Below are 25,597 nucleotides of genomic sequence, written 5' to 3'. Positions count from 1 at the left end.
AAAATAAAAATAAAAATTTTGGGGGGTTTACAACCTCTTTAAAGGCTCTTTTTCTGTACTGCTGTCTATCTCTTCTACATTTTTGTCTAAGGAGTCTATCGGTCTGCTTGTCTGCTGCTTTATTTGACTCAGGGTGTCCTGTGCCTTACCCCTACCTACTACATTTTTTCCTGTTGTGAGTAATAAACTCCCTTTTGTTCAAGCAAAAAAGTGACTGGCCCCCAACTTTTCTACCTTGTATACCACCCACCATGCCTAGTAACCTGCAGCCTAAGGTGAAATGTCAGCCCTCCCTGTCTCTGGGGGACACCACCATGCCTCTGGAGGTCAGGGGGAGCACTATAGTAGGAAATGTGCAGTAAAAAATGAAAGCATTATTTGCCTGTCATGGCCAGCACTGGAGGTTGGGGTCCAAACTGGACTTTACAGGACGTCAGGATTTGCATACACTTTGATTGTCCTATATCACTGAATTTCCTGAATGTTGTAACACAAAGTTTTCACATCTTTGAAAATGGCAGTCTATGCACAGCCCACAATCCTCAATGTCAGCCAAGGCAGATGATCAAATTGGCCATGGTGGAATATGTTGTAAATTATACACTTTTTTTTTTTTTTTTTTGTTTCATGCAAATATGGAGCGCATAAGCGTAAGTAAAAGAAAAAACATAACCATTCCAAACTAGTGTTGTAGTCCAAAAAAATTTCAATTGCTGCAAAATATTTGCCCCTGTGATAATCTACCAAAAACATAAGCAAAAAATCCACATGTATAGCCAGTTTACAGCTCCGGTTCTGGGCAGATTATAAAAATACTGTATACTCCTTGAATTATAGCTGGCCATAGATGGATCAAAATTCATCCAGTTCAGCAGGGACCAGACAAATTTCAATCCTTGTGTGGTTATCCCTATTCTAACTGTAGCACTACTCCCTTGAGAGCTGCTGATTACGGCTTCCCCTGGGTTACCATTAGCAACAACATGACAGTTTGACATTTTCCCAAGTGTTTTAGCTTAGTCAGGAAACAGTCCAGTAGGTTTGATTTTTGTGGGGTTTTTTTTTTTGGAACTTGGATAGGAGAAGGGAATGAGTGGGATACTCCAACTTTATACAACTATGCACAATTGGCCGGGACGACTTGAAAGTGCTGAGTAACGCTGAGTAACGCTAGTCACGGTTAGGCAGCTTACACACGATACTCCTGTTAGAGCATCTACGTTTTCTGGCGTAATTGTAATGCGCGCATTTTTGCGCGCTTATGCGCTAGCGCAAATGCGCATTAATGCACGTAATTGCGCGTAAATTTATTCTAGCGTTCTTGATATTCAATTGGCATTTTGGGTCATTTGAGCGCATCCACGTGTATTTGCGCGCATCAGGCGCAAATTACTGACCAAAAATGCAGATTTTTCGATTTTGTTCTTACTGAAGAAAACGTGGCGCTCATTTACGCGGATGTGTGCATAGGCACATTAAGAATGAATGGGCTCTATTTTAGCTCAGAAAAAAAAAACGCTGTATTGAGCATTTTCAAGCTGCAGTGTGCAAGAGGCCTTAGGCCGCTGCTTCACTTTGCCCTTAGCTGTGAAGTATAAGGGAATGAGCTTTCTGAGGTAATCTGTACTGTATTGCTGAACAACTTCAGGGCCCTTCCTGGCACCCCCTTTGTTCCTCTTCTTCGGGGTCAACTACACGGCACCCGAGCTAGCTCCTTGAGCCCGACTTCTCTGGAGTGGTCCCCTCTCTCAGGCAGACCCTTAGGCAGAACTTCTGGTACCCACAATACTGTTTTTCCCAAAAGTCTCTGTCAGCAGCCCCTTTTGTCAGCGCTCTGGATCCTCTGCAGCTCAGCTCCACACACCAGGTTCACTGGGCTGTCCACCTGAACCCCCTTCCTCACACCTACAGGAGGAGAGACAGCTGTCCACCTCCTCCTGGGACTTTGCTCCTGCCAAAAGACACCCTGCCTCATGCGCCCCCCCCCCTTTTACCACCAATCCCATGATGCACCTCTCCAGATGCCAACCCACTGGGACAGTACAAAAGCTTGTGTATCATTGGCCAGGTTTTCTCCACTGTCCAACAGGCCTCCCCATTGGACACTCCCTCAGACCAGATAAATACACACTGAGCACAGAGAGCAGACCTAACTAAAGATCAGGCTCCCCTTATAAGCAGCAGGAGCATTCGATGCTTTTACCTAGGAGGGTGCTACAGCACGATTGACTTCTGTTGAACAAAAATGATGGAAAATGCTTGTTGATTAGTGGCTGCATCCACTGATCAGTGTATTATGACAGCGTAGAGTCCCGCTGTTGTAATACAATGTCCTGGTGAGGGAGATTCCTTCATCCACCTTGTACCCTGTTTCCCTGAAAATAAGCCCTACCCCGAAAATAAGACCTAGCATGATTTTCAGGGATGGCTGCAATATTAGCCCTACCCCAAAAATAAGACCTAGTAAAATCCTTGATCTCAGCCCCTCCTTCTGCAGTATTCGGGAGAGGGAAAGTAGAGCTCCTGAGGGTCACGTGAGTGCCCAGCGGCGCTGTAAATATGGTATTTTCCATAATAAAGTTACAAAAGGTGACACACTGCACATTACATAATCTTTTTACAAAATCCATTACATATTTTTACAATGACTTTATCCAAGTTTTATTTTTGGGATTACAGAATGTCATAATGCTGACTCCTGAGCTAACAGGGAGAGAACTTTTTTTTAACATTTTATTATTTTATTCCAGGTTTTTTAGAACATAAAGAGGGCTAAATGACACAACACAAGCACTGTGATGCCTACCACGCTTTAAAGGATCAGGAGATTTATTTATTTTAGGGTTACAATCCCTTTAAGTTCGTCTTTTTACATACCATAAATAAATAAGACATCCCCTGAAAATAAGCCCTAGTGCGTTTTTTGTAGCCAAAATTAATATAAGACCCGGTCTTATTTTCGTGGAAACACGGTATGTGTGTATGGAGGAATCGGTTTGATTTGTTTTTCTTTGTTCAACAGAAAAAAAATTAATCTATGTCCAGTTTAAGAATCTACTGCTCATTTGGTCTATGGGATATAATAGAGAGGGATATTTATCTTAAAGTGGATTAAGGCACAAGGTTTTTTTACCTTCATGCATTCTGTGCATGAAGGTAAAAAACCTTCTGTGTGCAGCAGGCCCCCTCCCCCCAGCCACACTTAATGCTTACATGAGCCCTCTCTCGATCCAGCAATGTCCACGAAAACCTTAGCTCTACTGGGACTTGCACTCCTGATTGGCTCACTGGCTGTGATTGGCCAAAAGCCAATCAGGAGAGGGAAGGGGTGGGGCCAAGCTGCGGCTTCGTGTGTGAATACACTGGCCGAGTTGCGGCTCGGGAGCACGCTTGCTTGGGTGCCCCCAGAGCTGGCTGCTTGCTCTGGGGACAGTTGGCAGGAGGGAGGAGCCAGGAGCACCAGCGAGGAACCCAAGAAGAGGAGGATCAGGGCTGTTCTGTGCAAAACCATTACACAGAGCAGGTAAGTATGACCCGTTTGGTATTTTAATGTAAAAAAACAAAAAAACAAGGGTTTAGTAACACTTAAATCACTTTAAGCCCGGAAGGATTTGCCCCCTTTCTGATCAGGCCCTATTATGCGATTCGGCACTGTGTTACTTTAACAGACAATTGCGTGGATGTGCGACACTGTACCCAAACAAAATTTACGTCCTTTTTTTCCCCACAAATAGAGCTTTCTTTTGGTGGTATTTGATTTTTTTAACATTTTAGGCCAATTTGTTTTCTGCTACATATTTTTGGCAAAAAAAAAAAACGCAATAAGGGTATTTTGATTGGTTTGCGCAAAAGTTATCGCGTCTACTAACTACGGGAAAGATTTGTCATTTTTATTGTTTTTTTTTCATTGTTTTTTTTTTTTTTTTTACTAGTAATGGCGGTGATCTGTGATTTTTTTGCGGTACTGCGACATTGCGGCGGACAGATCTGACCCCTAACTGATATTTTTGACACTTTTGGGGGTACCAGTGACATTACTACAGTAATCAGTGCTAAAAATGTGCACTGTTACTGTAATGCCATTGGCAGGGAAGGGGTTAACCTTGTGGGTTATCAAGGGGTTAAATGTGAGCCTAGGGGAGTGATTCTAACTGTGGGGGGGGGGGGGTTGGGCTTCTGAGATGATCATAGAGACCTGTAATCCTATACTGTATAGCAGGATCACATGAGCTCTATGATCATTCCAGGGAGAAGAACGGTCGGCTGTGTTTACAACATCCGACCGTCCTTCTCTCTCAGCGGGGAACGATTGCGAATGTCAGGCGGCAATCAGAGCCGCCTGACACATGCATTGGCTTCCCCGCTGACGAGTAGGCAGTTGGTAACTGGTTAAAGTATATGTAAACCCTCAGCTTGTAAAACAACCAATTCAGTTTATATAGACATAAAAAGCAAAACATTTGTGTATAGATATTATAAATATTGTTTTCTCCCTTTTTTTATATGTGATCATATTCCCTCTGTTCTCAGCTGCATAAGAGCTGGGGGAGGAAAAACAGCAGCACATTGAACTTCCCAATGAATGGCTGTGCAAGGGGGGGGGGGGCAGAGTGTCAAGACAAGTCTGATCATTTGAGGAGGGGTAAACTGAGTTCCCAGCACAGCTAGAGAACTGGCCGCAGTGTGTTCTGTTGCTTAGTGTGGTCAGTTTTTAGAAGGCAGAGGGACTGGCAGGAACACCAGGGATTTCACACAAAGTAAGCAATACAGAGAAAACCAAATACTTTTTCATACAAGTACATGGTACAGCAAGCACATATCAGGAACATAAAATGTTGGGTTTGCATATTTAATCCTTGATTCCTGGGCTTCTCATGCATGGTACTGCAACACTGTAGATATGTGTCCATGAGCTTAAGGGCTCTTTCACACGGGCGATCCGATCAGATCCGCCTGTCAGTTTTTTAGGCGGATCTGATCGGATCCTCCATGCAGCTCTATGGGGCAGCGGGTGTCAGCGGAGACACCTCCGCTGACACCCGCTGCCATCCGTATCCGATCCTGTCCCTAAAATCTGGACGGATGGAAACCCTATTTTTCCATCCGTTCAGTAATCGGATCGGATCTGATGAGAGCGGACAGGCGGTCCGCTCTCATCCGATCCCCCCCATAGAGGGCAGCGGGGGCTGAGACACCTCCCTCTCTGCTCTGCAAGCGTAGACGGAGCTGTCATCCGCCGGCTCAGCGGGGATCGCATATCGATCCCCGCTGAGCAACACGGATCCGCCTACGGAGGCGGACCCTGTGAAAGAGGCCTAAGTGGTTTCTTCAGGGGATATTAAGAAAAATAAATAAAAATACTACGATACTGCTTAGCATATCATGTTGGATTCCCTTTAGGAGTGAAATATTGTAATATTAGTTGCCTTGTAATACCAGCAGCTGGCTTGTGCATTGGTTATCTTTCTCCTCCAGTTGTCCTCCTTACCCCCACAGCCTCAATCTCCTGGTGCAGCAGGGGTTAATAGAACCGAGGGACCTGTCATATGCCCTCTTTAGAGTGCCAACTGTGCCTGGCCTTTCTGCCCACTTCCTTCATTCAAAGAAGCTGTGCTATGAATGAAAAGCACAATATGAATGGAGGAGTCGCGGATGAAATAATGATCCACCTCCTCCATTCATAGATCATGTTTGAAGCATGTGTAGGCCAAATGTAGTTTATTGCAATGAACACCTTGTTACCCCTAGGACATGTAAGCATTGCACTGCAATTGAAGATACAGGAAAAAGGTGAAAAAAATGTATCCATGATTATATGTTCCAAGATACTAATATGTTACAAATGATTGACCTATAGCTGGTGCACGGAGGTAGGGTATGATTTTATGGGGGGGGGGTTACATAATTGAAGTAAAGTTACTTTTAAAGTTTGGTATAAATTTGTTTTTCGGTATATACCTCTGGTGGGTAGTCTTTGACACAATATGCATTTGTTTCTAAACTTTGTTTACTCTAGACCAGCCTTTCTCTTAACTTTTTGAACCCAGAGAATCCCTTGAAATAATTTCTGGTCTTAGGGAACCCCCTGCTAAAATTATATCTACAACTCATGATTCATTAAGCCCCTTTAACACAACCTGTCCGTCGGACGGACTCTGTTTATCTCAGCTGGGATCGATCCCCCGCTGAGCAGGAGGATGACAGCTGTTCTCCGCGCTGTGTGCAGAGACACAGCTGTCAGTTCCCCATACATATCTATGGGGGAATCGGATGGGAACGGACCGTCGTTCCGTTCTCATCCGATCCCATCCGCTGCACGGATGGAAAATAGGGATTCCATCCGTCAAGATTTGACGGATCGGATCGGATGTCAGCGGACATGTCGCCGCTGACATCCGATGCCACGTAGGGATGCATAGGGGACCGTTCAGATCCGCCAAAAAAACGGACAGGCGGATCTGAACGGTCCGCCTGTGTGAAAGAGCCTTTAGTGCGATGTCAGTGTGAAGAATGCTCCTTACACTTGATATGAATTTGCCCCTTACAGAAAATTCAGTGTTGTTAGGAACTGCTCATTGCTCAAGGAACCTCTAGCAACCTCTGGAGGAACTCCGGGGTTCCACGGAAACTTGGTTGGGAAATTCTGCTCTAGACAGTGAATGTTAGGCTTGTAGGTCCAGTTCTTGCAGGTTCCATGTAAATACATTGTAATAATATTATTTGGTTTAGGATATGTGTTGATCAAAGGATTTTCACACAATTCTGTGCTTTTCAGCTAATCCCTATGTAGGCTGTATGCCAAATTGGTTTAGATGGAACATTTTAATATGTAACTTATGCAGAGCAGACATGGACACAGTCCTGCTGTCCTCTATAGGGCAATCGGATAGAAATGGCCTGATCCATCCCTTTCCATCCAATCCCAGGGCCATCTTACCGAATGGGCACACCGGGCAGTTGCCCTGGGGCCCCACTTGCCTGGGGGGCCCCACCTGCCCAGCGCCGCATCCCCAGCCAAGCATTACTCCTGATTCCCGTATGCATCCCGCCGCCGAACTTAGCAGGTGGCAAGCACATGTTGGCCTTGCAATGTTGTCAGGCCACTTGGGCCGTGGAGGGGGAGCCCACAACTGCACGAATGCCGGTCCGCCTCCACGGGAACAGGCACACACAGGACAGTCGAGTCTGACTCCCGTCCATGTGTGTGTTCACCGGACCCAACCGCCCAACTTGGAAGCTGTCGTTAGCCTGGCACTGCTGTACCAATAAATATCGCCTTATCGATAATTTGCATTTTTATTCTCGTGGGTGATTGTGTAGGCAGGGCCCCAGTGCACTGCATTGCCCAGGGGCCTATAATGCTCTTAAGATGGCACTGTCCAATCCACCAGACAGATCGAAAATAGGACCACCATACATCTGTTTTTGGTGGACAGGATCAGATGTTGGCGGGTGTCAGAGGACATGTGTCCACTGCGCCGCTCTATAGAGCAGAATGGAGGTTCTGATCAGGTCAGCCTTAAAATTTTACTGACAGACAGGGTCAAGGTTTCCATCCTGCTCTGGTGACCATCATTGCCTGACTCTTGGTAATGGTTCTAATTCTGGGGTTGAGGTCACCAGTAGTGCATCATGCCTGACCAGGACTTGGCAACTCCAGAAATCTGGCTAACATGTATGTACAGCCTCCTCTATCTTCAATAACCTTGCAGAGCATCCAGGTTTTGACATTACTGACTTTAATTGCCATCACTGTTAGCTCTTTATTCTGACTAAATGTGGGAAGTGCAATTTGACTTCTGTCTGCTTCTCAGAAAATGAAGAGCCAGCAACATCCATTATGGAAGAACTAAAAGATTACGATAAAGAGCAGCATTGGAGCACATCCATAGTGACAGCGGAAGCTTGTGGACTGCTTTTCTTTATTCTGTATATATTTTTAGATTGTTTGCATCAGGCCGAAGATGAGCACTCTGTCATTATCTGCATGGGAAGGGGGGGAGGGGGGGACGGAAATTGTTATACCTTTAATGAGTTTGATTGTAAAGTGACCTTTTCACTAGACCATTTATTACAACAAAAATCTTCCTATAAGGTTATACGGTATGTGCAGTTAACTTATTTTAGGTATGTTATTTACCTGCAAAAGCCTCCCTTGTGTAGACCTCAAAAAACTCAGAGACTGCTGCTGGGCCCCGCCATCTTGTAAGTGATGTCAGCATCCCCAGTAGAGGTGAAGGGAGGAGAACCTTTCATTAAAATGATATTCAAATGCACTATACTTTTGTTAATACCATTTCCTGTTTTCCTTCTAGGAATTGTGTTCCAGCCCTCAGTTCATCTCAGGAGGAGCAACTCGGACAGACATTTGTCAAGGAGCTCTAGGTAAGATGTTGAACTATCTAGCTGCTCATAGCAAATAAAAGTTCTTGGCGCAGCGCACTGCCATTGTCATTACCAAATGCTGGCACCTTTCTTGTATTGTATAAGCTTTACCATACCAATTAAAAAGTTACATCCTTAGGGCTCTTTCACACGGGCGTTCCGTATGTCCGTTTTTCATCCCATCCGTTTGCGGATGAAAAACGGACATAATGTATCTCTATGTAAATACGGATATCAGCGGATGACCATCCGCTGACATCTGTTTTGCGTCCTTTCCGTTCAGTTCAGTTTTTTGGAACGGAGTAGAACCCTATTTTTTCTTCCGTTCAAAAAACGTAACGGACGCAAAAATGGATGTCAGTGGTGTCATCTGCTGACATCCGTATTTACATAGAGATACATTATGTCCGTTTTTCATCCGCAAACGGATGGGGTGAAAAACGGACAGACGAACCGGATGACACAAGTGTCATCCGTGTCCGTTTCAAAAAAAAAAAAAAAAAGGACCTGATCGGGCAAAAAAAACTGAACGCCCGTGTGAAAGAGCCCTTAGTCTGGTTGAAAAAAAAAAGTCCATCTAGTTCAAACAGTAAAAGAGGGAAAAAAATGATACAATTCTATACCCACAGTTGATCGAGAGGAAGACAGAGAAAACCCCAAGAAAGCATGATCCATTTTGTTCCAGCAGAGGGAAAAAATTCCTTCCTGATCCCCCAAGAGGCAATTGAATATTACCTGGATGAACTTTACCTATAAATGTTAGTACCCAGTTATAATATTTACGTTTAGGAAAGAATCCATGCCTTTTTTAAAGCAATCTACTGAACCACCCCTGGAGGGAGTCTATTCCACATTTTCACAGCTCTTACTGTGAAGAAACCTTTCCGTATTTAGAGATTACATTTCTCTTCCTCCAAACATAAAGTGTGCACCCTTGTCCTCTGTGATGACCTTCAAAGGGAATAACTCAAAAAAACAGGTTCGCTATATGGACCCCTTATGTATTTATACATGTTGATCATATCCCCCTTTAATCTCCTCTTCTCAAGGGAGAATAAATTCAGTTCCTCTAATCCATAGCTGAGCTTCTCTATACCTCTTATCCATTTGGTTGCTCTTCTCTGTACTTTCGCTGGTGTCTACAATTCCTGGTGCATTCTCTGTAATAAAAAGTTGAACAAAATATATTTATCTTTTAGAAGCATGTTACATATTACACCCATATTTTGAGTGTAATATGTAACATGCCACTATTCCCTCACTGCCTGAACCCCCCTCCCTGTGTTAGTGGGCAGGGGTTCCTCTCCCTAAACCCACTATGATATTTTCAAAACTGCACGGCTGTGTGTGGTTCCACCTGCACAGCCATGTCATTCATTCACAGCAATCTGTGAATGAATGAAGGAACGGCAAGTCCTGTCTGCCACTGTGGCAGATCAGCACCTTCATAGTCCATTCATACTGCCTTCAACTCTGTACATGAAAGCCTGTAAATGGATACAGGCAAAAAGTGTGTGCAGGAGCCTGACATTGCACTTGTGATCCATTGATTGTGGTTGCAGTGCAGTGCTCTGCAGGTTTCTGTGGGAAAAAATAATAAATGCACGTTTTTTTTTCCCTGAAAAAAAATATGTGCATTTATTATTTTTATATATATATATATATATATATATATATATATATATATATATGTATATGTATATGTATGTATGTGTGTGTGTGTGTGTGTATATATATATATATATATATATATATATATATATATATATATATATATATTTATTATTATTATTATTATTATTTATATATATATATATATATATATTTTTTTTCTTTTCAAGAAGGGGAACTTAGCCTTTAAAGCTAAAAATAACTGAAATCCAGTGACAGAAAGGTGCAGGCCAGGGAAAGTCTGACTGGGAAGGAAAGGACTATGGCTATGGATGGAGCTGAATGTCCTTAAGCCAGATGAGATCCAGATTCTCCGGGTGATTGGATTGTAGCAAATTTGTCCGATTGGAGTTCGCCTCAAACTGGCAAATTTTGTCTGAATTTGTCTGGACCTGTCTGTGCCCTCATCAGGGTTACCAGACCCAATACAAACTGATAATCCATTTCAGAATCACCAGATCAATATTTATCCAATGCATGCATGGTGAGCTTAAGGGAGATTTTCCTTCTCTTCCTTTCCTGGGGACAGAGCAAGAAGAAACGAGTATTTATCTTCTACAGGAACACTAACCCTTCCATTCTCAATCATAAGCTAAAATAAAAGTTTTGGCTGGAGTTGGGACTTTAACAACTTTTTGCTGACCGTCCTCAAATGCAGCCTCACTGGACTGGGTTTTATTCTGTGGGGCTGCGTATTTGCATATCTCCCATCACAGAGACCGGGATCTCACTGAGAGCCCCGTTCTGATGATCGGGACCTTGAACGTCCGATTCTGGGTCACCTGATGGCTGTGATATCGGCATAATCCACCTGGCTGCACAGAGTAGTTGTGATGATACATACGGTTTTACTTACACATGTCAAAGTTGCAAAGTTGGGCTTAGGCATTAGGATTTGTTTTACCCTTAGGTGTGAAGGGGTTAATATTTTAAGCCACTTTCATCTTCACATCAAAGCTTCAGTTTTAGTTGATTTAAAGAGCAAGTAAACTCTCTTTTTACTTGTATCTACAGGTAAGCCTATAAGAAGCATACCTGCCAACTGTCCCGTTTTTCCCAGTACAATCCCGGCAAATAGGAGCCTGTCCCGGGTAATTTACATTGTCCCTGTTAATCAGGGACAATGTAAATCATAAAAAATTTTTTTTTTTTAAAATTTTGTTCCACACAGTGTCGCTCTCACCCCAGCTATGTGTTGAAGTTCTGGCAGCAGGTTGTCTCTCTATCGGTGCCCGCTCACTCTTCCTGCCTGTCGCAAATTTAACGTGTCACGGGAGGCAGGGTGTCAGCATGGTGCACTTTCCGAAATCCGCCAGCAGGGGGAGGCAGATCACCTTCGGACAAGCTGACACTTTAGAATTGCAGGGAATTGTGATGAGAATTTTAAACTTTAGGCAGAAGTATTACAGCTGAATAGGAGAATATTTCCAACTCTGCTACTTTGGCCTCAAGTTTTCAATTCCCTTTTCAAATTCCTGTAATTCTCTCTTTATGAAGTAGACCCTATAATCTGATAAGTAAGCAGAGATTAATTATGCAGAGTGGGCGGAGCTTCGGGGGAAGTGGGTGTGGTAAGTAATTGATAGCTGTGCTGCAAAGTGTCCCTGGAAATTTTTTTCAAATGTTGGCAACTATGAAGAAGGCTTACCTGACTTTAAATATCACCTAAACTTGCACAGCTTACCGTGCCAGACCTTCAGAGCCCGTGCCGCAAACAGGCATGCACGGGAGTGACATCATGGCGGCTCTGGCCACTCGCAGCGCTGGAGCCTGCGAACCCGGAAGAAACACAGTGGAAGATAGCAGCTGTCTCAGCGGTGTGCGGGCACCGCTAAGACAGCGTCCTTCTAAGGTAAGTATTTCATAATGAGCTAGTATGATTATTGATTATGGTTGTAAATGACCACCTTGTAAAAACGAAGCATTCAGTTTCAAATAGAAATGGAAGGCAAAACTTTTTTGTGGAGATATTAAAAAAAAAAATTACTTGTTTTCCCTTTTTTAAAGTGATTACATTCCCTCTGTTCTCAGCTGCATATGAGCTGGGGGGAAGGAGAAGCAGCAGTACACTGAACTTCCCAGTGAATGGTTTTGCAGCTAGGGCGTGTCAGGACAAGTCTGATCAATAGAGGAGAGTACACTGAGTTCCCAGCATAGCTAGAGAACTAACCAGGCTGTGCTCCCCTGCTTAGTGTGGTCAGTTTTTAATAGGAAAGCAGAGGAACACCAGGGATTTCACTCAAAGGAAGCAATACAAAGAGAACAGGATACAGCAGGCACATATCAGGAATATGAAATGTTGGGGTAACAAACACTTTAAGTTACCCATGCAGTGAACAGTGCTTACTCCTCAGTTGGCAGGTTGGTCTGTTAAGTATTTTAAGAGATCACAGGAAGCTGATAGTGTGACAGGAAGAATTTTAACAATATGTGATTTCCTGTTACAGGGTGCCAAGATCCAAATACTGTTTCAATGACTTTACCTTATGATGTTAGGTGATGAGGAATGTTTTCTGTAACCGTGCATTATAATCAGTATCGTATACGGAGTATGGTGTAATTAAATATTTAATGCAGCTTTTTAATCTATAATGCCTCAATTATTGTATTTTTAATGCAAGCAGTGCAAGAACCTATATCAGCCTCTGGGAGTCCCCTGTACAGCAGGACTGGAGTGTGAGAGGAAGAAGCAGCACAAGGATCCAATCAGTTCATGTGCTGGCAAGAACTGTACCACACGAGTCAAACACAAGGTCCTTGGGCCAAATCCAGCCCTCCAGGCAATTTCATGTGGCTCCATGCACCTCTCCTGCAGCTGCGGCAACCCCCTTGTCTCAGGAGCAGAGAGGAGGACAAAACTCCTCCACCAGATCCTACACTTCTCCAATTTGTCCCAGAGAGGCTAATCTCTGCCCCTCCCCCATTTGAGCAATTAGCATCAGACAGGAGGACAGAACTCCTACAGATCCTGTGACTCTCTGTGCATCCAAAGCACCCCATCGTCTTCACCTCCCATTCAGCAGACTCCAGCTCTTCTCTGGTCCTCCTCCAGACCCTGCACTTTCTGCTTCCCAGCTCCACCCCAAGCTTCTTCCAGGCAGCAGCGCAATGTAAGGCGGGTGCACTGTGATGTAAGGGAGGGTGGGGGACTCTGGACATCTAGACTTACAAATAGGATACAACTGGCTCTTTGAGGGCAACCTTGATGCTGATATGGCCTGAGATAAAATGAAGTTTGACACCCCTAAACTATACTGATAGGGGGAGAGACCAGAGTGACAAAAAGATGAATCCATCACTGTGCTACTTTTTCTTTTCACTGTCTAGTTACAGGCTGGAGTAGGTCCATGCCAACCTGGGATCAGAGGAAGGGGGTTAAATGATGCTGTCCATGTGATTGAGGACACCTAGAGGCAAAAATAAAGTACTTTGGGGATGGAGGTCTCTGGATTAAAGGTAAATAATGAAGAAAAAGCTAGTTACTCTATCGCTCATTGACAGACGTAGTCTTCTTGATTCTCAAGAGCTGGGTTATGTTGTCTCCGCAGGAGTAGGACTAGGCAGAAAGACAAAACGTTCTGGCTCCACCTTAGGGGCAGTCCCTGAGGGTATATCCTCCCTCTCTCTGCTACAGGGAATCAGTTTTTTTCTGTCTAGTCAGGAGTAAGGACCTAAGTTCCTTGCTGGGATCTTTTTGGTCCTGGCAAGATTTTTTCTTTAGAAAAAATATTTTTTTAGGTAGTTTTTCTCCAGTGTTTTTTCCTGTGAGATCTTCAAGCAAAAACGCCGGACTGGGCGACACTAGTGGTCACCCCAGCCGGCCTACGAGCGCGCGCAGACCATTGCATTGCGCTTGGTCGGCCGCGACATATTCAAGTAAGTATGCGGGGACGGGCGACGGGCTGGGTGTTGAGATCCAGTGGTCACCCCGGTTTCTGCCTACGAGCGCGTGCAGACCAGAGCTCCACGCTGGGTCGGCCGCGACGGAGTCCCAGTGGAGGGACTGACCTTGCGAGTTAAAAGTCTCGCTTGGACGCCAGGAACCAGAGAGTCGAGGCGTCCGGAGTGGTCCACAACCCCCCACCCCGGTGGAGAGGGTATTGTGAAGAGAGGGTGCCTGTCGGTTTGGTATGGTGAGTAAACGTTCCCTTTTTTCTTTCCTCGTTATGAGGCAGTATGAATTATGGGCCCCTCCATACATGGTCAGTATATATCTGACACTAAAAAGTCCCCCTTGTAAATACAGTATGTGTTTGTGGGAAGTGGACTTGGTTTGAGAGCTAACACTCTACCCAGCAGACTGTAACATTACAGCAGACATAGGAGGTATAATCCTACCTTATTTGTAGTGTATCTCCTGTAGATCCATATATCGCCACTTAGCAGAGATGCAGGTGGATGTGCTGGGAAAACGATTTCGGCGGTCCGCCGCCATTTTGCCGTAGACCAAGTGCATGTATGTCCTCAGGTCACGCCGGCCGCCATGTTTTTGGAGTCTTATGTCTCTTGTATGGGGGCGGCCATGTTTCATGAGCCCAGCTACCTCGTGGAGAGCTGGGAACGCCGGAAGGCGTACACAGGGGGTGGAGCCACGTCCTTCTACCCGGGAAAAAGCAACAGCTCCTTCCAGTCTGTAAAAGACAGACGCTGACTGCAGTTGGTTGGAAACTTCACTGCATCGGTTGGTGAGCCTTGGGGGTCCCTCTCTCTCTCTGTGGGGATCGAGAAGCAGGTACTCTGAGGGGCGCTATTGCGCTAGGGGGAGACACATTAAAAAAAAAAAAAAAAAGTTTTTTTGTTTTTTCTGGCAAAGGTGTCCTGAATTAACATGGACCCTGCCACTCATGTATCTCCTCCGGATCCCCTCGAGGGGTCTGCAGGATCCTCCAGCACCCCACTGACGATTGAATCATTGTCAGCTATTATGGAAACTTTTGTGTCCCGGGTGGAAGTGGCTTGTCAGGGACAGGGCGCAAGAAAGCGACCCCCGCCTAACCCCTTATTATCTGAAACCTCGGATTCAGACTCTGAGCCTATTTCTGCAGTTGCGGGTACTTCATCTGGGATTGGTGTCTCGTGTACTGTCTCTTCAGACAGTGAGGAGGATGTTTCGGCATCAGCCATAGCCAGAGAGGAAGCGTTGGTAAACGCACTCATTGTATCTGTTCAAGAAACCTTAAGATTACAGGGTATTCCGTCGGAAATAGCTGAAACTGAAATCCCTTTTGGGACTGAAAAACGCATCAAAGTGGCGAAGGTTTTTCCATTGCCCAAATGTTTTGGCAATCCAATCGAAGAAGAATGGCGTCTGCCAAAACGCACTTTTACTATTTCTAAACGCATTAACAGGCGTTATCCGTTTGAGGAAACCCTCATTAAGAAATGGACAGAACCACCTGTGGTGGATTCGCCAATTGCTAGATTGAATAAAGCCACGGTTATTCCTCTAGAAGACGCTCCGTCTTTTAAAGATCCAGTGGATCACAAGATAGAAGCTATGTCTCGCACCATGTTTTCCTTGATTGGATCAGCTTTCAGACCTATAATAGCTATTGGTCTGGTTTCGCAGGCTGTAACTGAATGGACCAAGTGGGTACGCCGGGACTTAGAAGAGTTCCCTCAGGCGGTATCAGATTTGTTGGAACAAATGATACAGGGGTTACAGTTTGTGTGTGATGCGGCGTTAGACGCCACTCCATTATTGGCGCGAGCATCAATCTCAGCAGTGGTTCTCAGGCGTACACTGTGGCTAAAAGGTTGGTTAGCCGACCAAGGTTCCAAAAAAGCATTGGCTAATATCCCCTTTTTAGGAGAGCGTCTATTTGGAGCCAACTTAGATGAGATCATTAAGGATCTCACGGGTGGAAAGAGCACCTTTTTACCGCAAAATTTTAAAGGTAAAGGAACTCGTCAAAGACGAGGGCCTTCTTTTTCTGCTCACAAGAGGTTTTTTCGTCCCGCGGGTGAAAAAATTAAGTCCGCCAAAGCTCCTTCAGGAGGCTTCAGGGGTCGTTGGTCGGGCAAGCAAAAGCCCGCCCCCTCCAGACCTGAAGATAAATCGTCCAAAGCCTGAAGGTGCGCCCCCACCCATAACTGGGGTGGGGGGGACGTCTTCGCCGGTTCCCGGATCCATGGCTTTCCAGAATCCCGGACAAGTGGGTTTGCGAAGTCATAAGGTCAGGGTACAAGATCGAGTTTCGATCTCTCCCACCGGCGCGATTCTTCCCTTCCAATATTCGACTATCCCCGGATCGTTTAGAAGATCTGCGGAGAGCAGTCACGGATTTACTACAACAAGGAGTGGTAGTCCACGTTCCTCGGACAGAACGTTTTCAGGGGTTTTATTCAAACCTATTTACAATACCCAGGAAAGAGGGCAAAGTGCGTCCAATTCTGGACTTAAGGGCACTCAATTCTTTTGTCAACATAAGAAAATTCAGAATGGAGTCCATTCGCACAGTAGCAGCCTTCCTGCATCCAGGGGATGTCCTAGCGTCCATAGACATCAAGGACGCATATCTTCACATTCCCATTTTCGCAGGACATCAGCGGTTTCTACGCTTTTCCGTAGAAGAGAACCACTATCAGTTTGTGGCGTTACCTTTCGGTCTCGCCACGGCTCCTCGGGTCTTCACGAAGGTGTTGGCCCCAATGTTGGCACTACTGCGCCAAAGAGGCATATCGATTCTTGGTTACCTAGACAATCTTCTGCTTCATGCAGAGTCTCCTCAGACCTTGCTACAAAACATAGAAATTACTATGATTTCTTTACAGGAATTCGGGTGGCTGGTGAACCAGCAAAAGTCATTTCTGGTTCCCACCCAGAGGCTCGAATATCTGGGTCTAATTCTAGACACAGTCAGGACAAGAGTTTTCCTTCCGGTAGGGAAACTCCGAAAGATTCAATCAGCAGTCCAGTTGTTAACTATCCAACAGCTGGTCTTCCCTTCGGACTTGCATGAGGGTTCTGGGGTTGATGGTGGCTTCCTTCGAAGCAGTCCCATTTGCCCAGTCCCATACCCGAATTCTTCAGCAAGAGATTCTTCTCAGATGGAATCGGAATCCGGAATCCCTGGACAATCAGATCCGATTGAGCAAACAGACCAGAGAGTCTCTAGTCTGGTGGCTTCGGTCTCCGATGCTCAGCCAGGGAAAGTCATTTCTGCCAATATATTGGACGATAGTGACCACGGATGCCAGTCTATCCGGATGGGGAGGAATTCTCGGTCAGTTATCTGTCCAGGGACTTTGGTCCCCGGAAGAATCCAGGTTGCCGATAAATGTATTGGAACTGAGAGCGATCAGACTTTGTCTGATTCACTGGACCGAGCAGCTTCAGGGCAGCCCGGTTCGGATCCAGTCGGACAATGCCACGGCCGTGGCTTATGTCAATCACCAGGGGGGCACCAAGAGTGTCCGAGCGGCCAAAGAAGTGGCTTGCATTCTTCGCTGGGCGGAACGATTTGTTCCAGCGATCTCTGCGGTGTTCATTCCGGGGGTGGAGAATTGGCAGGCAGATTATCTCAGCCGTCAGACTCTGGATCAGGGGGAATGGTCCCTCCATCCAGACGTTTTCCACCAGTTGTGCCTACGGTGGGGCACCCCGGATGTGGATCTGTTGGCATCACGATTCAACAGGAAAGTACAGAGATTCGTGGCTCGCTCCCGCGATCCTCTAGCAGAGACCGCAGACGCACTGATCGCCCCGTGGGGGCAATACCAGCTAATGTATGCCTTCCCTCCTCTCGCGTTACTGCCAAGACTTCTTCGCAGGATAGAGGAGGAAGGAATTCCAGTAATTCTGGTAGCTCCGGACTGGCCTCGTCGAGCTTGGTACGCCGACGTGGTCAGACTGGTGGCGGACGTCCCGTGGAGACTTCCTCTCAGGGAGGACCTACTGTCTCAGGGACCGATCTTCCATCCTGCTTTACGATCGCTGGCTTTAACGGCCTGGCTATTGAGACCCAGGTGCTGAAGGACAAGGGATTGTCAGCTTCAGTTATTCCTACTCTAGTTGAAGCAAGGAAAGCGACTTCCAGAAAGATTTATCATCGTACATGAAAGTCCTACATTGCATGGTGTGAACCTCTGGGGTTCCGTCCACGGTCTTATTCGGTTAGTCGAATATTAGCTTTTCTGCAACAAGGGGTTGAGCAGAAACTGGCCTTGAGTACTATCAAGGGTCAGGTCTCAGCATTAGCTATCTTCTTTCAGAAGCCTTTGGCTACTCATTCCTTGGTGCGGAATTTCATCCAGGGGGTGCGACATCTGGCTCCGCCAGTGCGCGCGCCGTTACCACCCTGGGATCTTAATTTAGTATTGTCGGTTCTTCAGAAACCTCCCTTTGAAGATATTAGGGAGATTCCTCTACCTACGTTGTCCCAGAAGGTGGCCTTCTTGGTGGCTATCACTTCTGCACGCAGGGTGTCAGAACTGGCCGCATTATCTTGTCGTTCACCATATCTGGTGGTTCATAGAGATAAGGTGGTTCTTCGTCCGAATCCATCCTTCCTACCAAAAGTGGTTTCAGAATTTCATCTGAATGAAGAAATTGTATTACCTTCCCTGTGTCCTAAGCCCAGTCATCCTCGGGAGTTTGCTTTACATTCCTTGGATGTGGTCCGGGCTATCAGGGTATACTTAAGAACGACAGACTCGTTTCGCAAGACGGATTCACTTTTTGTGATCCCGGATGGACCCAAAAAGGGGTTGCCTGCATCTGCCGCGACCATTTCCAAATGGATCAGACAGACGGTGGTACAGGCTTATTCTATTAAGGGTCGGGAGCCCCCGTTCCCTGTTAAGGCGCACTCCACTCGGGCACTTAGTGCGTCATGGGCCTTTCGCCATCAGGCGTCAGTGGTCCAGGTGTGCAAGGCGGCTACCTGGTCGTCGGTGCATACCTTTACAAAACATTATAAAGTTGATGTAATGGCATCATCTGATGCCGTGTTTGGCCGCAAGGTTTTGCAGGCCGCCATTTGAGGAGACCAGTGGTCTGCCTCGAGGGTTTTTTCCGTTGGAAATTTTTCTTTTGAGTCTCATTCTTTGTTTATAATGAGCCTTTAAAACTTCTAGTTTGGCACCGGTTGGGCCTTCTAGATTGGATTTGATTTTTCTCAATCCCACCCCTCATTTGTGGCACTGCTTCTGGATGTCCCAGCTCTTGAGAATCAAGAAGACTACGTCTGTCAATGAGCGATAGAGAAAAATGGATTTTTGTAAGATCTTACCGTAAAATCCTTTTCTTAAGCTCATTGACAGACGTAGTACCCGCCCCTCTATCATTGAGTTGGGTTGGGTTAAATTCTCTGTTACTGCTTTAGAACAGAACTGATTCCCTGTAGCAGAGAGAGGGAGGATATACCCTCAGGGACTGCCCCTAAGGTGGAGCCAGAACGTTTTGTCTTTCTGCCTAGTCCTACTCCTGCGGAGACAACATAACCCAGCTCTTGAGAATCAAGAAGACTACGTCTGTCAATGAGCTTAAGAGAAAAGGATTTTACGGTAAGATCTTACAAAAATCCATTTTTTGTTATTTTATCTTTTAATTGGCTATTTATTTTCAGAAAGTAGACTCTCCAAGCTATTTGCTGAGAGGCATTTTGAATATTTTGCAGATCTTGCTTTTGGACATTTTACTTTTCTTTCTTCATTTTCCAAAACAAATGAGAGCTGTAAAAACTCCCCATGCCTCTTAGCATATACCTTGGGGTGTATAATTTTTGAAAAAGGGTCATTTGGGGGGGTTGGCATGTTTGAGCAATATAGTGACAACTTTGTGTAAAAAAAAAAAAAAAAAAAAAAAAATATATATATATATTTTTGTAATTTTCCCGAAACTTAAACTTATGGCAAAATATCATTTGTGGGGGTTTTGTGCTATCTTGACATTTCAGGGCCTCCAAAACTGTGATAGGTAAAATGAGCAATTTACGCCATTAGAAAACCTGAAGGTGATGATTGGTTTTCGGGGTTCCGTACACAGCTAAGCTCCCAAAAAGTCTCACACATGTGGTATCCCTGTACTCAGGAGAAGCAGCAGAATGTATTTTGAGGTGTCATTTCACATATACCCATGGCATGGGTGAGCAATATATCATTTACTGACAACTTTGTGTAAAAAAAAAAAAAATGTTTTCTTATTTATATATTTATATATTTCTGAAACTTGTGGCAAAATATAAAATATTCCATGGGCTCAACCTGCCTCTCAGCAAAAAGCTTGGGGTGTCTACTTTCCAAAAAGGGGTAATTTGGGGGGTTTTTGAACTGTCCTGGCATTTTTTTGCCCAATATTAGAAGCTTATGCCCCACATCACCCACTCTTTTAACCACTTGAAAACCAAGCCCTTTCTGACACCTTTTCACTGTTTACATGAAAACATTTTTTTTTTTTTTTTTTTTACTAGAAAATTACTTTGAACCCCCAAACATTATACATGTTTTAAAGCAGAGGCCCAACAGAACAAAATGGTGAGCGTTGCAATTTTTTTTTTTTTTTATTATACGGTATTTGTGCAGAGATTTTCCGAACGCAATTTTTTGGGGAAAAAATACTTTTTTTTTTTTTTTTTTTTTAATGTAATGCACAAATGCACTATATATTACCCAATTGCTTGGTAAAATATAAAAGATGATCTTTATGCCCGGTACATAGATACCAAACATGACATACTTTAAAATTGCGCACGCCCGTGCAGCGGCGACAAACTACATTTTTAAAACCCTATACAGGTTACCACTTTAGATTTACAGAGGAGGTCTTCTGCAAGAATAACTGGCCTCGATCTGATATTCGTGGCGATACCTCACATGCATGGTGCAATTGCTGTTTACATATGGCACGAGACTGATTTGCGCACAAACACGGGGTACAGGGGTGCTTGAATTTTTATTTTTATATTTTATTATTTATTTTGCTTTCAGCTTGTTGGGGCCTATACAAGGCTGCAAACTTTTGGCTGAAGTGATTTACGAGATGGCCGAATTTTGTGGAGCCGGTCATATCCAGGGTCACCCTGAGCACGACAGAGTTCATTGTCCTTGAAATGCATGAACCGCAAGATTTGCTCATATCTAGTCCTGGCCATGGCAGCAGAGAACACGGGCATATGATGAATTGGGTCAGTGGACCAATATGACCGCAACTCTCTCTTTTAGGTAATGCCCATAATGAGGGATAGGCCCAGAAAGGTTTTAAATTCGGAAACAGTATTACATTTCCATGCAAATTCTCTGGCAAGGGTCAAATTTGGAATTGTGGTGATGAATTGATCTGCATATAAATTATAAATTGCTTTGGTCCACAATAGATCTGTACAGATCTTCCGAAAAAAAAAAAAAAACGCTCATAAAAAACAAGGGGAGTAAAATCGTCTGTTTCCACCTGAATTCTGGGTTGGTCAGTGAACGGGGGAAGTACGGGCGCTGCAGAAGTGGTGGGCTCCCAATCAGGATTTGCAAGCGCATCAAGAAGGGCACTTTGGCTCTACGGGTCTGTCTTCGAATTCTTGGTGGCTGTGGGACACTACCTGTGCTAGCCACCGCACCAGCTTGAAATGCACTTATGGGACTCGCCACGTCATCAAGTGTTACTGCAGTGCTGGTTTGACTATGACCAGGATGTACTAGGCTGCTGGTGCTAGCTAGTTCACCAGAAGGTTGAGCGCCACTAGTACCGACACTCTGCTACATACGAGAACCCTGCACCTCAGCAACAGAAGAATGGGGTCGGGTATGCCTGACCTTAGCAGGGACCACTACTCCATCATCAGAACTATCTGTCAGGGTGCCACTGCTCTGTACAGGTTAGAATACTGAGTCTAATTCTGACAGTGAGGCTTCCCCGTCGCTCTTATCTGTCATGATCAGCATCATGTAGGCCTCTTCAATAGTGTACCTCTGTTTGGACATTGTGGCCAATAAATTTATAGGTACTTAGTGTGACTCACAGATAAACAAGCACCTGGTTGTCAACGACTGTTTGAACCACTACCAAAAAATTTAACTGCTATGTGCTGTGTATTGGAAGTGACAGTAATCTGCTGATACTGCACTTCTTGGGGGGGCAGAGGGGCTAAACGCAGGTGCTGGCAGGTGTCGGGGCTAATCCTTCTAACGCTGCATTCTGGGAACACTATACTAAACTAATGGGGATGCTAGTATACTTCCGATCTGATCAAAGATATTGATCCGTTCAGACACTATACTAGAAATGGAAGTGTTTAGTGTGTGTATGTCACTGGCAATCAAAGGGTCAAAATGTATTAATAAATATGTGGCGGGCAATCTGACGCTGTCCTGGATTAACGCTAACTAACATTAACGCTAACTGATGTCACCTTTGACACTAATACAGTGATCAGAAAAAAGATCTGTACACTATAATAGTGACACTGTGACAGGGCAATGAAGGGGTGATCAGGGGGTTAAATCCTTATTGGGGGATATATGGCGGGTACTCTAAACATATCTGGGACTGCCTCTAACTACCACTAACTGTCTCACGCTAACTGAAGTCACAAGTGACAATAATACAGTGATCAGTAAATTATCTGTATACTGAAAAAATAAATTTGATGACAAGAGTAGAATCCAATCAAGGACAAATTCTAGTAGCACAATAGTGGTGACAACCCCTTTCACCACTTACCAATAAATAAGTAAGCATAAATGGGACATAGACCTTATAATGATAAAACCAATACTGTATCATAAAATCAAAATAAGAGTCTCCATGCAAAGTCCATCAGCTTAAATATAAAGTAACTGTGCGTTTGAATCCAGAGGTCTTGATGGGCGTGATATTACACAGGGTCACCCCACACTCCACCACCACTATACCGGAAGTAAAGTAGAATTCAACACTCACCAAAAAGAGATGCTTATTCACTCTCATGAACAAGCTCACAACGCATGAAATGCAAAGGCTTCAATGGCATCACTTTTTCAGTCTCCCAAAGAACCAGGCAGGTGTAACTCCGATACATGTGGAAAGTAAATGAAATAGCCTCCACTAGTGCAATAGCGTATAAACTCCTTTATTATGGTATAAATACAAATAGTGCACTCACTTGTATTGCTGATAAAAATGCACATCAATGTAATGGGGAAAGAGAGCACCCATTGGACACGAGCTCACGGCTCCACGCCAGACCAGATTCTGCCAGATGCTTCTTCACCGTTGTTGTTGTTGCTGAGAACACCGTCTGGTCACTTCCGACTTCGTCACTGGGGGCGTATACTGTATACAGTGAAACTGTGACAAGGAGTGAAAGGGTTAACTGGGGGGTGATCAGGGTGTGACAAATGTGCCTATGTGTACTGGTGTTGTCAGTGTAGTGCTTTTGTACTCACTGTGTGTTGTTCTCTCCTCACATGCTGGAACCAAAAAGGGCTCCAGGAGAGAAGATTGCATTGTTTCCTGTGCCTGTGTTTACATTACACAGGCACAAGACATTCTGCAATTGGTCAGAACCAATCACCAGGTCCAGACCATAAATCATTGGCCTGGACCTGATGCCTGGTCGGTTCTGAACGAATTGGCACATCGCGGGGACGGTGGGTCAGCGCCCCCTAGCTTCGTACAGTTACGTCGGTTCGCGCAGCCACGCCACCTTGCCGCAGTAAAACTGTAATAGGGGGGTCGCGACTGGTTAAAGTACTCTCTGTAACAATACACTGCCTAACTAGCCAAAGGTTTGTATTGATAATGAACACTTGAATGAGTTTATAAGGGGTAGGTGCTCTGCAGTCTTCTAACCATAGAAAGACTACAAGTACCAACACATCTAAAGAGCATGGCAAAAATGATTTGTTGATACCATTTTAGATATACAGTATTTTATTTATACTATATATGACTTTGACTAAGGCTTTGTAGCTGAAACGCATAAGTCGTTGTATACTGTATTCCACCTGTATCCATAAGTACATTTGCTTTGGATGACATGTTACCGGTTCTGAAGCTCGATCCTATGCTGTACTTGGGTGTTAGGAAGACGCCATCAGCCAGTTCACTCACCTTTTCCAGGGAATCCAGATAGCTGTTGCTTCTTTCTTCTAAAATTTTAATTATACCACATGAAGTGGGATTGCAGTTAAACAGTTATGAAACCTATATAGGTCAATAGTTTTACCTAACAATAATTTTGCGGTTCTGTTCAGCTGGTTTTATGCTTCATACACCCCTGCCTCCCAATATAGCCAGGTGGATGACGTCAGAATTTTAGCAGTATAGCTAAAATTGTCACCTCCCCATATCCAGCTTTTTAACTGGACAAAGCATAAATATCATCCCCAATGCTGAGATTTTTTTTTTTTTATCTCCCCTCCTGTAAACTGCCTAAGTATATCAGCTGTCACTACATCCCTCCCCCGCTCAAACATGTTAGATTTAAAGTGTTGTGCAATGCAGTGAAGCCTCTTTTCAGTATTATAGTTATTTTATAGGATTTTATATAATGCCACTAGTTTGTACAGGTAGACTGTACAGTTACAATACAAATCAAGATGAGGGTTTAGAAGGCCCTGGTCATGAGAGCTTACAATCTAAAAGGGAGGGGCAAGTGATAGAAAAGGAAATCGCTGCGTGGGGATAAATTGAGGGAGAAAAAGTAAAGGTTCAGTTCTTGGGGCAGGATAGGCTTCCCTGAAGAGATGAGTTTTCAGGGATCGCCTAATGGCGAATTTATTCTATTTGAAATTAGAATTTTGGAAGATGGTTATATTCTTTCTATTCTATTGTTATTTCTATGCTATTCTTTTCTTTTATTTTCTGTTCTATTCTTTTCTTTACTATTATATTATATTCTTTTCTATTCCATTTGAGTTAAAAATTATTTTATTGGAAATTTGAATTTCAAGAGATGGTTATATTCTTTCTATTATATTGTTTTTTGTTTTTTTTTTGTATTATATTCTATCCGTTTCTACTCTAGTCTATTCTATGCTTTTATTTTCTATTCTATTCAAACTGAAATGTATTCTATTCAAATTTTGGGAAATGGCTATATCTATTTTATTTTTTATTCTATTCTATTCCTTTTATTTTCTATTCATTTTTATTCTGTTCTCTTATTTTCTATTCTATTTTGTTCTATTTTACTATACTCTTTTCTATTCTATTTTTTTTATTTTCTATTTTATGCCTTTTTTATTTTCTATTCTTTTATTTTGTATTCTGTTTCACCCTGTTATAATATTATATATTTTTTGTCTTTACTGTTTTTTTTCTTTTCTATTCTTTTCCTTTATTCCTTTACCTTCTATTCTATTTTATTCTCTTCGGAAATTCAAGTTTGATTCAAAAACTATTTGAAAACTATTTGAATTTCATCCAATATTTTGTTTCCTTATTTTGGATTTGTTAAAATTCATTACTATTGTAATTTGGATATTCAAATGCATCCAAATTTCTGAATAACGAAAAATTTGCAGAATTTCAATTCGGAACTAAATTAACCATGTCTTGAAGGAATTGCAATAGTCGATGTGGGAGATAACAACAGTAGCGTGGGGATCACATTGGTTAAGAAGG

The 25,597-nt window shown here is 44.0% G+C and overlaps 1 protein-coding gene across 1 annotated transcript in view; it reads left to right on the top strand.

Moving 5' to 3' along the window:
- The window catches only part of LOC309549109 (calpain-2 catalytic subunit-like), a 122,789-nt gene that overhangs the window by 7,900 nt on the left and 89,292 nt on the right, over positions 1–25,597 (top strand). The window contains exon 2 of the mRNA XM_082249145.1: positions 8,316–8,385. Coding sequence (XP_082105271.1) covers positions 8,316–8,385 — 70 coding nt within the window. The remainder of the gene's footprint in view (positions 1–8,315; positions 8,386–25,597) is intronic.

The sequence above is a fragment of the Pelophylax lessonae genome (genome assembly GCF_965119305.1).
Source record: "Pelophylax lessonae genome assembly, chromosome: 3".
NCBI lineage: Eukaryota > Metazoa > Chordata > Amphibia > Anura > Ranidae > Pelophylax > Pelophylax lessonae.
The sequence above is the reverse complement of the archived record's forward strand: the minus strand, read 5'-3'. Positions and strand labels throughout refer to the sequence as shown.